The sequence below is a fragment of the Barbus barbus genome (assembly GCF_936440315.1).
Source record: "Barbus barbus genome assembly, chromosome: 27".
Classification (NCBI taxonomy): domain Eukaryota; kingdom Metazoa; phylum Chordata; class Actinopteri; order Cypriniformes; family Cyprinidae; genus Barbus; species Barbus barbus.
The window spans coordinates 22332762-22346059 of record NC_136755.1 but is presented as its reverse complement, the minus strand read 5'-3'; the positions used below and the strand labels follow the sequence as shown (position 1 = coordinate 22346059).

Genomic DNA, 13298 nt, shown 5'->3' with positions numbered 1-13298 from the left:
TCTCACTTTCAACATTTGATATGTTATCTATATTCTATTGTGAATAAAATATAAGTTTATGAGATTTGTAAATTATTGCATTCCTTTTTTATTCGTAATTTGTACAGTGTCCCAACTTTTTTGGAATCGGGTTTGTAGATTAAAGGCGCTTTAGCAGTTTTCTTTGGAATACATCAAATCAAATCCTGACAATAGGTTGTTTGCACATGATGTCATTGCTGTGGCGCGAAATGCTGCTGGGGGGCAGGAAGTAATTTTTTCCCCATTGGAATCAGTAGCAGAAACTCGAGATGCCTGTGTTTTGCGTTGTTTATTAATGCTCAAATCGGTCAAACCGAGAAAACACAAGGAGCTTTTATCGTGTACGAAAATGTGTTGTTCATAAGGGGGGAAAGTCAAGAAATTGACTGAAAAATGCAGGAAAATGTGGCTTGTAAACCTGCGTCTGCGGTTGGGAGGAGCCGATCGGATAATGCTTGTGTGTGCAAATGCTTAATATAAGATATGATATTAATATATTAAGATATTAATACAGATATAAATAGATAATCCAAGGCTGCTACCTCAAGCATTCAGCGTGAGACAGTCAGAAGTCACTCAATGCTAAACGCCACACGTAGACACGATGTAGAGAAGATATTATTTGCAGTTCAGAGAGCTTCATTGATTATAAAGGAACATTTGTGAGATTGCAATATATTGAAGTGAGTGACAGCTTTTTAGTGATTATATAGAAGCGCTATTAACTCGCTGTCTAGGCTGTAAACAATTCAGAATTTGAATAAGTTTTGCTTTACGTGCTGCTAGGACCAATGTACACAAACCCTGTATGCAGCAAAGTGTCAGGAGTGACTGAAAAAAAAGAGAACGTACTCGTTTACTAACGTAACCTCGGTTCCCTTAGATACGGGAACGAGTACTGCGTCGCTAGACGCTATGGGGAAAAACTCCTTTTTCTCCGAGGACTGAAGACTTTTTCAATCACGCAGTGTGACTGCACGGCCATTGGTTCGTGCAGTAATAAAAAACGAACCAATGGCTCGTCAGTGGTACTGCACGAGCCTATGGCGGCAAAGCCCGCCAGAGCCCGCCAGAAGGGGTGGGGTCATCTGGCTATATAAGCGGGCGCTTCGCCATAGGAAAACAGGCCAATTCGACTGAAGCGACGACCTGAGTCGTGCAGCTGCATGGCATGGCATAGTACGCAGTACTCGTTCCCGTATCTAAGGGAACCGAGGTTACGTTAGTAACCGAGTACGTTCCCTGTCGATACTACACTCGTACTGCGTCGCTAGACGCTATGGGGAACAAATACAATCCCGCCATGCCATGAAGAGAAATGACAACCATAAAACTGGCCTTGAGCAGTAAGGCTCAGAGGGACCAATTATGAGCAGAAAGCATCCTGCAGGAGGCATGAGGACCGAAATCTTCAGAGGTCAGTCCAGCCTAGAAATCGTTTCAACTGTCATAAGTACAGCCTCAGCACCAGGAATGGGGCCAAGAGCGTTCTTGGAGAATCAGGCAATGCCTGAGGGGACCGCTTTAAGACAGGTGTGTGCCATCTAAGCAGAGAGAAACCTAGCCTGTAAGGCCGGGACATCCAATCTATAGAACCTGGCAAATGTGGACGGTGAGGCCCAGCCGGCCGCCGCACAAATGTCTGCCATAGACACACCACTAGACCACGCCCAAGAAGAGGCCACGCCTCTCGTGGAATGAGCTCTCACTCCAATGGGGCTCTGGAGGCCCAGGGAGGAGTATGCTAGTGCGATAGCGTCAACTAACCATCGAGATATTCTGTGCTTTGTGACCGGAGACCCCTTGGTGCGGCTGCCAAAGCAGACAAAGAGTTGTTCCGTCTGCCTAAATGGCGTGGAACACTCGATGTACATTCTCAATGCCCTGACTGGGCAGAGAAGGTTGAGCTCTTGGTCCTCCTCCGAAGAGGGGAGCGCAGAGAGCGTAATAACCTGGGCTCTAAACGGAGTGTAGAGCGCCTTAGGGACATAGCCGTGTTTTGGTTTTAGGACGACCTTAGAGTCGTTAGGCCCAAACTCAAGACAGGCAGGGTTTACAGAGAGAGCCTACAAGTCACCTACTCGCTTTACCGATGCTAGCGCTAGTAGCAGAGCGGTTTTGAGCGACAGTGTTTTTAAGCTTGCAGATTGTAGTGGCTCAAAAGGAGGGCCCTTAAGGGCTCTCAGGACCGTGGACAGGTCCCATACAGGGACTGTGAGGGGTCGGGGCGGATTGAGCCTCCGAGATCCCCTCAGAAAACGAACAACCAGGTTGTTCCGGCCCACCGACTGTCCGGCTATAGGAGCGTGAGAAGCTGCTATAGCTGCCATGTAGACTTTGAGCGTGGAAGGGGCGCGGCCCTTTTCCAACAGCTCCTGTAGATATGACAATATCACTAATATGTCACATGTTGTCGGGTCTTTACCGCGGGCTTGACACCAGGCGGAGAAAACCGACCATTTAGAGGTGTAGAGGCGTCTCGTGGACGGGGCTCTAGCCTGTTCAATGGTGTTCAGGACATTCTCGGGGAGATCTACAGAGTCCCATCAAGTGCCCATAGATGCAGGTCCCACAGCTTGGGCTGGGGGTGCCAGATCGTTCTGTTCGCCTGGGAGAGGAGGTCTCGCCTCAGGGGAATAGGCCACGGAGCCGCTATTAGCAGCTGCGATAACTCCGGGATCCAAAGCTGGTTCTTCCAGAGTGGGGCCAATAGAAGCACCTTGTGCTTGCATTCCCTGATCCGCCTGATTACCTGAGGAATCAGAGCGATCGGGGGAAAAGCGTAAAGAAGGAGGTTGGGCCATTCGTGGGCCAACGCGTCCTCGCTCTTCGAAAAATAAATCTGGCAGTGAGAGTTGTCTTTGGAGGCGAAGAGGTCGACCTCTGCCCTGCCAAAGATTCACCAGATTTCTTGAACCGTCTGTGGGTGGAGCATCCACTCCTCTGAGGGGACATTGCTCCGAGAGAGCATGTCTGCTCCTTGGTTCAGAATGCCGGGCACATGAGCTGCTCTCAGTGAACGCAAGTTGAGATGTGCCCATAGTAAGAGGCGCTCTGCCATCTCAAAAAGGCGTTTCGAGGTGAGCCCACCCTGGCGATTTATGTACGACACCACCTTCATGCTGTCCGAGCGGACTAGCACGTGGTGACCTTTCAGGACTGGCAGGAAGAACTGAAGAGCTCGACATACTGCTTCCATTTCGAGGCAGTTGACGTGCATTTGTCCTTCTGCGTTCGTCCAGGAGCCGAAGGTTGGTTTGCCGTTGCACAGAGCTCCACAACCTGTGTAGGAAGCATCTGTTGTAACAACCTTCCTTCTGTAAACCAAAACCCATTGTCACGCCTTGTTCGAACCATCGTAGGTTCCTCCAGGGGGCCAGGGCTGACACGCAGGCCCGGTTCACCCTGACACGAATGCGTCCATGACGCCACGAATGAGGCGGAATTAGAGGTTTCAGCCAGTACTGAAGGGGTCTCATCTTGAGAAGGCCCAACCGAAGGAATCTTGAAGGAAGCCGCGAGCTGCCGTATGGCCAGAACGTGATCTGGCGCGACTTTCGCCTTCATGCGGGCGGAGTCGAAAACTGTCCCCAGGAACGAAGTTCGTTGGCTGGGGGACAGGGAGCTCTTGGCTAAGTTGATCCTGAGTCCCAAGTTCTCCAAGTGCCTGAGGAGGAGGGACCTGTGTGCTACCAGCTCTGCCTCTGACTGTGCCAGAATGAGCCAGTCGTCGAGGTAATTCAGGACATGGATTCCCATCTGTCTCAGAGGGGAGAGAGCCGTGTCTATGCACTTCGTAAAAGTGCGGGGAGCTAGAGCCAGCCCGAAGGGCAGGACCGTGTATTGATAAGCCACACCCTCGAAGGCGAATTTCAAGAATCGTCTGTGATGGGGGGCTATTTGGATGTGAAAATAAGCGTCTTTCAGATCCAGCAAAAAGAACCAGTCCTCTGGGCAAATTTGCGAGAGGATCTGCTTCAATGTAGTCATTCTGAATGGCCGTCTCATGAGGGCACGGTTCAGACGTCTGAGATCGAGGATGGGCCGGAGGCCGCCATCCTTTTTGGGGACGAGGAAATAACGGCTGTAGAAGCCTGATTCACTCTGAGCTGGAGGAACTATTTCTATAGCTCCTTTCACCAGCAATTTCTCCACCTCGGCTCGCAGAACATGAGCGTTGCTGCTTCGCACTAAGGTGGGGACCCTGTCGCTGTACCGCGGGGGTCCTCGAACGAATTGAAGTGTATAACCTCTTTCTATAATCCCCAGAACCCACTGTGACACTCCGGGGATGGCCTGCCAGGCCTCGGCCCGTGTGGCAAGGGTGTTGGAATTAATTTGGGTGGCGAGTCGCCATGTGGGGACTCGACACACCTGTTAAGAGAAAATTATTCCTTTGAAAATGTTTGCGTTTTATTTTTCCTCACTATAGTAGTGATCGGCTGTGTGGGCGCTATATAAATGGGCCCAGTTCACAACAGTATGTACACAAACACATTGCCGTCGACACACCGAGCTAAACGGGGTGTTCAGAGGCGTGACAGAGGCCGTTTCGTGGCGCTAGACTCAATGCTTCCATCAGGAGAGCAGTTAACTCCCCCGTGGGCGGGGTCTAAAGTCTGAACCTGACAGAGATAATCATAATGACAGCCCTTTCTATCAATCTGCCTAAAAATATCAAACCACTCATTAGAAGAGGGGTGCTGATGATCTTTGTGTGTTAACACCCTGGCAGATCAAAAACTGATGCACGCATCCCATCAGATCCGTTCGTAGCGGACGAGGGGAGGCAGGGCAAGACACAGACTGTCAGCTGTCAGATCAAAGCTGTATGGAGAGTGAAACACGGGGCTTTGGCCAGCGTAAATTCACTCAAGCTTGAACGCTCAAACCCGCGATTTGATATTTCTTCTCCGAGGTAACTGGGAGGGAAGAAACACGGGAGCAGGGGAGGCGGGGCCAACTTCGTTGAAGTAGTACAACCGCGAGCGCAGCAAGGACAGCTTAATAGTGAAAATAGCGCGAGCAGATCAAAGAGCTGCGAGAGGCGCTAATCCTTAGTGCAAACACACCGGCAGATCAAAGCGCTGTGTGCAGAGTGAAACACGCGGGGCTATGCCAGCGCGCAAAAATCACTCGAGCCTGCCCGCGATCTCTCAGTTTCCAGAGAGTGAGAGCGGGGAAGGCGGGGCCAACCAGCGCAGTATTGTAAGATCTGTATAAATGGATTGTGCCACTCAGTGCGATGAGGAGCGCTGATCCTCGCGTGTTTAACACACTCCGGCAGATTAAAGTGAGCACACGAGATAAACTGACGTGCAATCACTCAAGCCTGATCGCTCCGCGAGTTAAGTGTTCCTTCCTCCGAGGTGTCTGGGAGAAGAGGAACATGAAAGCGGGGAAGGCAGTGGCTCCTTATAGTGAGCGAATCAGGGGCGGCTTTCGACGAAAGCAGTCTGTTTGTGAGGGAGCAGCTTTAGCGACTCACACGCACACGCAAAGCTGTCAAAGATAGCTTTCTACTCCGGTCCGCCCAAGAGGATATAGCCGCTCATGTAACGAGGGGCAGTGATTCTCACGTGTAAAAACACTGGCGGATCAGAGTGCTGCGGTAAGAGTGAGCACGCGGGCTCTTGAGCCGGCGTGGGATCACTCAAAACCGGTTACTTAGCCCCGTGGCCCTATCGTTTCATTCTCCGAGCTTGCTGAGAGAGAGGAAACGGAAGAGCGGAGCTGCCTTGCTAGAAGGCCAGCGAGTGGAGAAGAGCGAGACTCATACTCGAGTGAGCATTCTGTCTCAATGAACGCGCAGTCTGTGTGGGCGTTGCCCACAGAGGCGAAGCGCTCACTGCCCTTCTGCATCGTGCAGAATTCCCTGCGCGAGCCACACTCGCAGTGCGACATTTGCAACAACGTCGCTTGAAATTTGCTCTTTCAAAAAAATTAGATTTTAGACTCACCAGATGGCCGCAGGGGACGAGGCTGGCATCTGCACAGGTCGCTGGAGAGGCTCGAAGAGCAGGCAGAGCAGCGAGAAGGTGCAGAGGAAAAGGCAGCCTCTATCCGCAGCGAGGCGTTTCTACGGCGAGCGTCTTCCAGTCTCGAGTGTCAGCGAAGGGATGATCGTCGTCGCTGAAGGAGAATTGATCTGTTTTCCTATGGCAAAGCGCCCGCTTATATAGCCAGATGACCCCACCCCTTCTGGCGGGCTCTGGCGGGCTTTGCCGCCATAGGCTCGTGCAGTACCACTGACGAGCCATTGGTTCGTTTTTTATTACTGCACGAACCAATGGCCGTGCAGTCACACTGCGTGATTGAAAAAGTCTTCAGTCCTCGGAGAAAAAGGAGTTTTTCCCCATAGCGTCTAGCGACGCAGTACGAGTGTAGTATCGACAGGGAACGGATGAGATCTCCGTAGAAGTCTGTACTGTACTGGTTTAGGTGCTATAACAATAGAAAGGTATAAACAGAAAAACACAATGTTATGTGATCCTTATGTTATAAAGAGGAGCAATTTTTGAACTAAATTGAAATACTTGCCAGCCACTGAAGCGGTGGATATAGGCTAAGCAACTAACCCTGATTGCAAACAAGCTATTTCGAAAGTGAATCCCGTATTTATATGAGGGATATGGGATATATGTCAACTCCCAAAACTTTGCTTCATGTACAAGGTTTGTGGCTGTGGGTCCTGTTAGCAGCACGTAAAACAACTTTTATTTAAATTCTGATTTGATTATAGCCGAGAAAACGAGCAAATAGCGTTTCCATGTAATCACTAATGCTGTTTATCACAATCTTGTGGTTCCTTATAATCAGTGAAGCTCTCTGAACTGCAAATATTATCTTATTTACATCGTGTCTACGTGTGGCGTTTAGGACTGAGTGAATTCGGACTGGGTCACCTTGTATCTATTTATATATGTCTTATATTATTATAACTTATATTAACCATTTGCACACACGAGCATTATCCGATCGGCTCCTCCGGACCGCAGACGCAGGTTTACAAGCCACATTTTCCAGCGTTTTTCAGTCAATTTCTTGATTTTTCCTTCCGCATGAACAACACATTTTCGTACACGATAAAATCTCCTTGTGTTTTCTCCGTTTGACCGATTTGAGCATTCATAAACAATGCAAAACACAGGCATCTTGAGTTTCTGCTACTGATTCCTATGGAGAAAAAATTCCTGCCCTCCAGCTGCATTTCGCGCGTCATCAGAATCACGTGTTTGCAAACAGCCTATCACTAAAATGTGTCCTGAAATGTCCTACCTGACAGCCCCAGGGTCTATAAACAGCAAAAATGAAAAATTGGCTAGTACATTTTTTTGTTTACTCGCCAGACTGATATACTATGTATGTATGTATGTAAATAAATAAATATATATATATATATATATATATATATATATATATATATATATATATATATATGTGTGAAAGCTTTTTAAATATGTGAAAGTATACTCTAACATCAGTCAGTTAAGCATTATAATATGATAATCAAGTAGGCCTATTATTTAATGATAGAACTTTAGTAATTAGAATTAAAACTTGGTAACCATGTATGAATGCATATTAGTCATTTTAACTGAACTTAGGAGTGGTGGTGGTGCTGTTGGGGAAGTCGTGGGCTAATGATTAGAGAGTCAGACTCGTAATCGAAAGGTTCGAGTCTCAGGTCCGGCAGGAATTGGAGGGAGCGAATGTACAGTGCTCTCTCCACCCTCAATACCACGACTTAGGTGCCCTTGAGCAAGGCACCGAACCCCCAACTGCTCCCCAGGCGCCGCAGCATAAATGGCTGCACACTGCTCCGGGTGTGTGTGTGTTCACTGCTGAGTGTGTGCACTTTGGATGGGTTAAATGCAGAGCACAAACTTTGGCGGGAAAATACAACAAAGAATATCGTTTACATGTAGTGTGTCAATTCTGCATGTTATGTAAGACTCTCTCGCTCTTTCTTGCTTTGCGTGTTCGACGACGAGACATGCGCCTTCACACTAGAGTTTACTGTACATCAAACACAGGTGCTCTGCGCATCTATTCGGATGAACTGAAAAAGAAAAAAAAGCACAGATTGCTTGATGGAGAGTGAAGCTCTGAAGCACTCAGTCATAGTGTTCGGCGAGTTAAAATATATCTGTGCTAAACTTATATACTTAGCCTCCAACTTACACACTGGCGAGTAAAATCTGAGAATTTATTAGCCAGTAGCTAATATCTATAGCTATAGTCATCATTTAGTCGCCCAGAGTGAAGATTTAGTCGCATATGCGAGTGATTTACTCGCAATTAGGGCTGGGCAAAAAAATAAATATTTTTTGATTAATCCTTATTTTTAATGACATCGATTTGATATCGATTCTCAAAAGCCGCAAATCGATCTTTTCCAGTATTTATCTCAGCGCACATTTAAAACAAGATCTGATTAATTTGATTCTTATCATTAGTCTTCTGCACTAGATGTCACCCTTATTTACCTTGCGCGATGTTAAAACAGAAAGCCTGTCATTCATTCATTGCTTATCATGGCGGAGATACTGTTGATGAGAACCAAGAACAAAGCCATACGTGTGGTTTAATTTTCATTTGATTAGGATCAATTAAATTAATGTTTTATGCCTTCATCTGATTACCAGAAAAATTAAGAAGAGCATTTTATAGGGCCCTATTATTGTTTAAGAAAGGACCCCATTCAAAAAAAGAATAGGTTTAAAATACAGGCCTGTGGTTCTTAATTTCTATTTATTAATTCACCATTTGTAAACTGATGTTTACTGTTAATTTTTTAGAAATATCAATAGCTTTTGTATAAAACTATATTCACTGAATGTAATTAAAAAAAAATCGATAATCGAATCGAAAGCTTGCGAATTGAAATCGAATCGAATCAGGACATCTGATACCCTACTCGCAAAGTTAGAGGGTTGATCTGTCATTCTGAATTGTCTTTAGAGGGTTGATACAACTTTAGAAGTCAAAAGGCACAATTTTCTGATCAAATGATGGTGCATCAACTTTCACAAACCTTTTTAAATTTTTTCCTCTAAGCCATAACGTAGATAAATTCCAGTGTGTATAGGCACCATAACTCAAAACGTATCTACCATAACATTGGTAAAACACTTTACTATTGTACACAGGCCTCTTACACAACATTCTGTTCTGTTTACTGCCCATGCACTGTTTAAAACAACTCTGGGTGACCTGTATTGTTGACTAATGCTTAATACTTTGAATAATTACCCACTGTTTCACTAGAATTAGAAGAGGCATATCTCGGAGACAGCTCAGTGCTTTTCTAGGCCGCTGAGAGCAGTGTACATAGAGAGGACAACTGAGGTCATGGCTGAAAAATGATCAAATACTATTACATCTCTGGGGAAAGTGCTTTGTGCATTCCAGGAAAAAAAAAAAAGAATTAGGTCTAAAGAAAATAGTAATGAGCATCAGTTTTTTGTTTTTTTTCCAATTAGATTGCACCAAGGGGTCAGGATTTGTCTGGCTACTCTAGTGCAGGCAGCACCTGCTAGATGATATCGTAACTACAAAAAGCATCTTTCTCCATTGATGGCAATTTTCTATCTGTGGATTTCTAAGGGAAAACATTTTTTTGCAAGCAACAAATAAATCACATTATATAACAGAAATTCCACCTTTGCCCAATCTTTTTTAAAAGTGCTCTCAAATGTGTAAAATTAACTTTTAGTTTTGTGAAACTTGAAGTGTTTCACAAACTTACAGCAGGTAAAACATATATGACAACATATATGTTTTACCAAATAAAAAGAACAGCACTTTTAGAGTTCATCCCACTCATTGATGTGAGCATAAGTATTGGGACAGTTGAACATAAGGCAGATATAAAAGATTAAAAGCTATTATTTAGTTGCAGATCCCTTGCGCACAATCACAGCAGTGACCCATAGACATCACCAGACTCTTGGTCTCATCCTTTGAAATGCTTTTCCAATTGTTGCTTGTTTTGGGGAGTTTCTGCCTTTACTCTCCTCTCCAGCTGGTGAAATTAATGTTCAATCGGATTTAAATCTGAAGATTAACTTGAGATTGGCAATCTAAGACTTTAGCACTCCAGGGTGATTATGAACATGAAATTATCCAGCCATGGCTTCCTGTTTCACAGAAATATAAATAGGAGGAAGAATATATTTCTGAAGTGCAGCAAAAAATAATTGAGCTTCACAAATTAGTGAAATGGCTTTAAGGAAGAACTAGAACAGTGAAAATTCCCATTTCCACCATCAGGGCAATAATAAAGAATTCCCAATCAACAGAAAATGTTACGAAACTGCCTGGAAGAGGACGTGTGTCTATATCGTCCTAATGCACGGTGAGGAGGAGAGTTTGAGTGGCTAAAGACTCTCCAAGGACCACAGCTGGAGAATTGCAGAAAAATAGTTGAGTCTCGTGGGTCAAAAAAACCTTCACAAAAATTGCCAAACAGCACCTACATCACCACATGTTGTTTGGGAGGGCTTCAAGAAAAATTCTCCTAGCTCATCCAAAAACAATCTCCAGCATATTCAGTTGTCAGAAATGACTGGAACTTCAAATGGGACTGGCTTCTATGGTCAGATGAAACTAAAAAATTAGCTTTTTAGCAGCAAACACTCAAGATGTGTTTGGTGAACACGGGGATAAAAAGTACCCCATGTGTACAATGAAATATACTGTTGTATTTTTGATGTTGTGGGCCTATATTTCTGCTGGAGGTCCTGGACATCTTGTTTAGACACATGGCATCATGGATTCTATCAAATACCAACAGATAAAAAAATCAACAAGAGACTGACTCTGTTAGAAATCTTATAATGGGTCATATTTGGATCTTCCAAATGGACAATAATCCAAACACAAACCTCAAAAACAACACAGAAATGGGTCACTGGGCACAAAACCAAGCTTCTGCTATGGCCATTCCAGTCCTCTGACCTAAACCCTATAGAAAATGAGTGAGGTGAACTGAAGAGAAGTACCGTCATTGATGTGGGAATCTGAAGGATCTGGAGTGATTCTGGATGAAGGAATGATCTCTGATCTCTTGTCAGGTGTTCTCTAACCTCATCAGGCATTATGGGAGAAAATGAGCTGTTAAACTGGCAAATGGAGGTTTCAAAAAGTAATAATGATATTTCCCCCCCATTTTAAATTCTTATTATCCAATGAAAGGTTAGATTTTTGTAAATTTTTTAAATAAAAGATCATAATCCTTTTAATTAACAATGCAGATTAATTTTCACAGCCTTCTTTGATCATATTTACTAAGGGTGCCAATAATTCTGACCACGACTGTATATACCTGTATATACATTTAAAAAAAAATTACCTGGAGTGCTTTCTCAACCTTTCTCCTCCTCTCATCATAAAAATGGAGCCCCGGACACATGACATATTCACATCGCGTCTTTTGCGTGCTCAAGTTCGTTATTTCAAATGTAGACGAGCGGCAAGCAGACCCACTGCACACTTTTGCGCCACATCACGGCTCTGACAAGGTTTTGTTTCGTTGTCCATGCCATAGGTGCAGATTTATATTTCTGCCAGTCAGTGCCCACACTACATAACTTGCACTTGTAATATCTAATAGAGAGAGCACTCTCTCTCACTCATATGAGGGAAATCCACCTGCAATCCGAGCTGAGAGGTTAGGCTACTAACGGACTAAATATGCGCTCTGCAATAATAACGTGATCAGTGCCTATATTCCACGCTGATAGCTGTTCTGGGGCAGTTTTTTAGTTCTCATCTCCATAAACATAAGACGCCGGTGCATCTCTGATTTGTTGTTGGTCTGCTTTTACGCTCATATTTCTTCTTCACTGTGAATTACAATTTCTGTTCATCTGACCATTCGCAATCTGGGAAGCACCACCACAAGAAGTCTGGAGGTACTGCCGCTCCGTTAAGCCAAAGTGGACACAGTGTAGGTATGAATTTAGGTCTTTTGTATGTTTAAAAAAATATCGATTGTTGGTGCCAGAGTATCGATAACATCTCGCGGCCGGAAATATCGCGTTAAATCTGCACATAAATTTTTTGTCCCACCCATAATGCTGGAGAGTTTTTATTTATCCTGAGTTGTTCAAGTCACGGTAATTGAATATGGTTTTATTGATAATTAAAATATGAAATGGTTATACTAACCATGGGGAATTTTATCATGATTTAATGAACGTTCCATCCCTAAATGTAAGCCATCAAGAACGAATCTTAACTCTTACCTGTGGCTCCCTCCCCAAGCCAGCCCCTCCTCCAACAGCAATCACAGGCACTCCTGTCTGGGCCGAGACGAATTCCAGCATAGGTGCCAATGGTGCCCGGTTGGGTGGTGGCGGCTTCTCTTCCTCAAACACAAGGCCTTGTAGCGGAGTGGTAGCCAGTAACTCGCACAACTGTAGCAAGAGGCTCCCAGGACTGCTCTCGTTCACAGCCAGCCAGATCACGTTCGCGGGTCCCCATGGTGTCATCACGCTCTCACCCACCTGTCCTGACCAGGCCCGACTCAGAAAACCCGTCCCCGAGTTGCTGCTGCTGCTTGGCCCGGCACCAGAGCCGGAGCCCATCGAAGAGGCGCCGCCCACGCCCCCCACCCCGGCGCTCGTTTCCGGGAGGTGGGAGGAGCCGGAGTGGACCACAGCGATGTTGACTCCGCCCGAAGCCCCTCCAGAGTCCCTCTCTCTCTCCCGGGGCCGGAGCAGCAGTGGGGGGGAGGGCTGGGCCGGCCCAGTGCATGCCAGCACAGCCAATAAGAATGAAAGGGCGGGTCTCGCCGCCATGACACAGCCAGAGAGTTACTTGGGTGGGTAGCACTTTATGCAGGACCTTGAGGATAAAAAGAAAGAAGAACAGTTAGACACTCCGTAACTGAACTGAACAGAGGGAAAACATGAAAGGCAAGCCATCAGCATACAGTCCATCAGCATCAATTAGGACGCCACCAGACACTAAGATACATTAACCTGGCAGCGGTAGTTTAGTCCCTGCACGGGGATTGGAGAAGAAAGCTAACACATCTCACCTCCCTGAACCCCACCATTCCCCAGGGAACATGGGAAATCATTACTCCTCCTGCACTGATTCATGCATTAGAACCTTCAATGCAGGAGAGTATCTCGATTCTCTGCTATTAATCTGCCTGGTCATCCATCCCTGCCTGGGTAGATTCAGAACAGACTGAGTAAATAAAAGTAAATATAAAGAAAAACAGAGGGGATGAGGCTGTCCTCCGCGCCTTTTGTTTGTGTTCC

At 45.7% G+C, this 13298-nt stretch overlaps 1 protein-coding gene across 1 annotated transcript in view; it reads right to left on the bottom strand.

Moving 5' to 3' along the window:
• The window catches only part of LOC306847458 (uncharacterized protein), a gene marked incomplete at both ends in the record, with an annotated part of 71252 nt that extends 58899 nt beyond the window's left edge, over positions 1 to 12353 (bottom strand). Inside the window, one exon of the mRNA XM_079381405.1 lies at positions 12273 to 12353. Coding sequence (XP_079237531.1) covers positions 12273 to 12353 — 81 coding nt within the window. The remainder of the gene's footprint in view (positions 1 to 12272) is intronic.
• Positions 12354 to 13298: the final 945 nt, after the last annotated feature.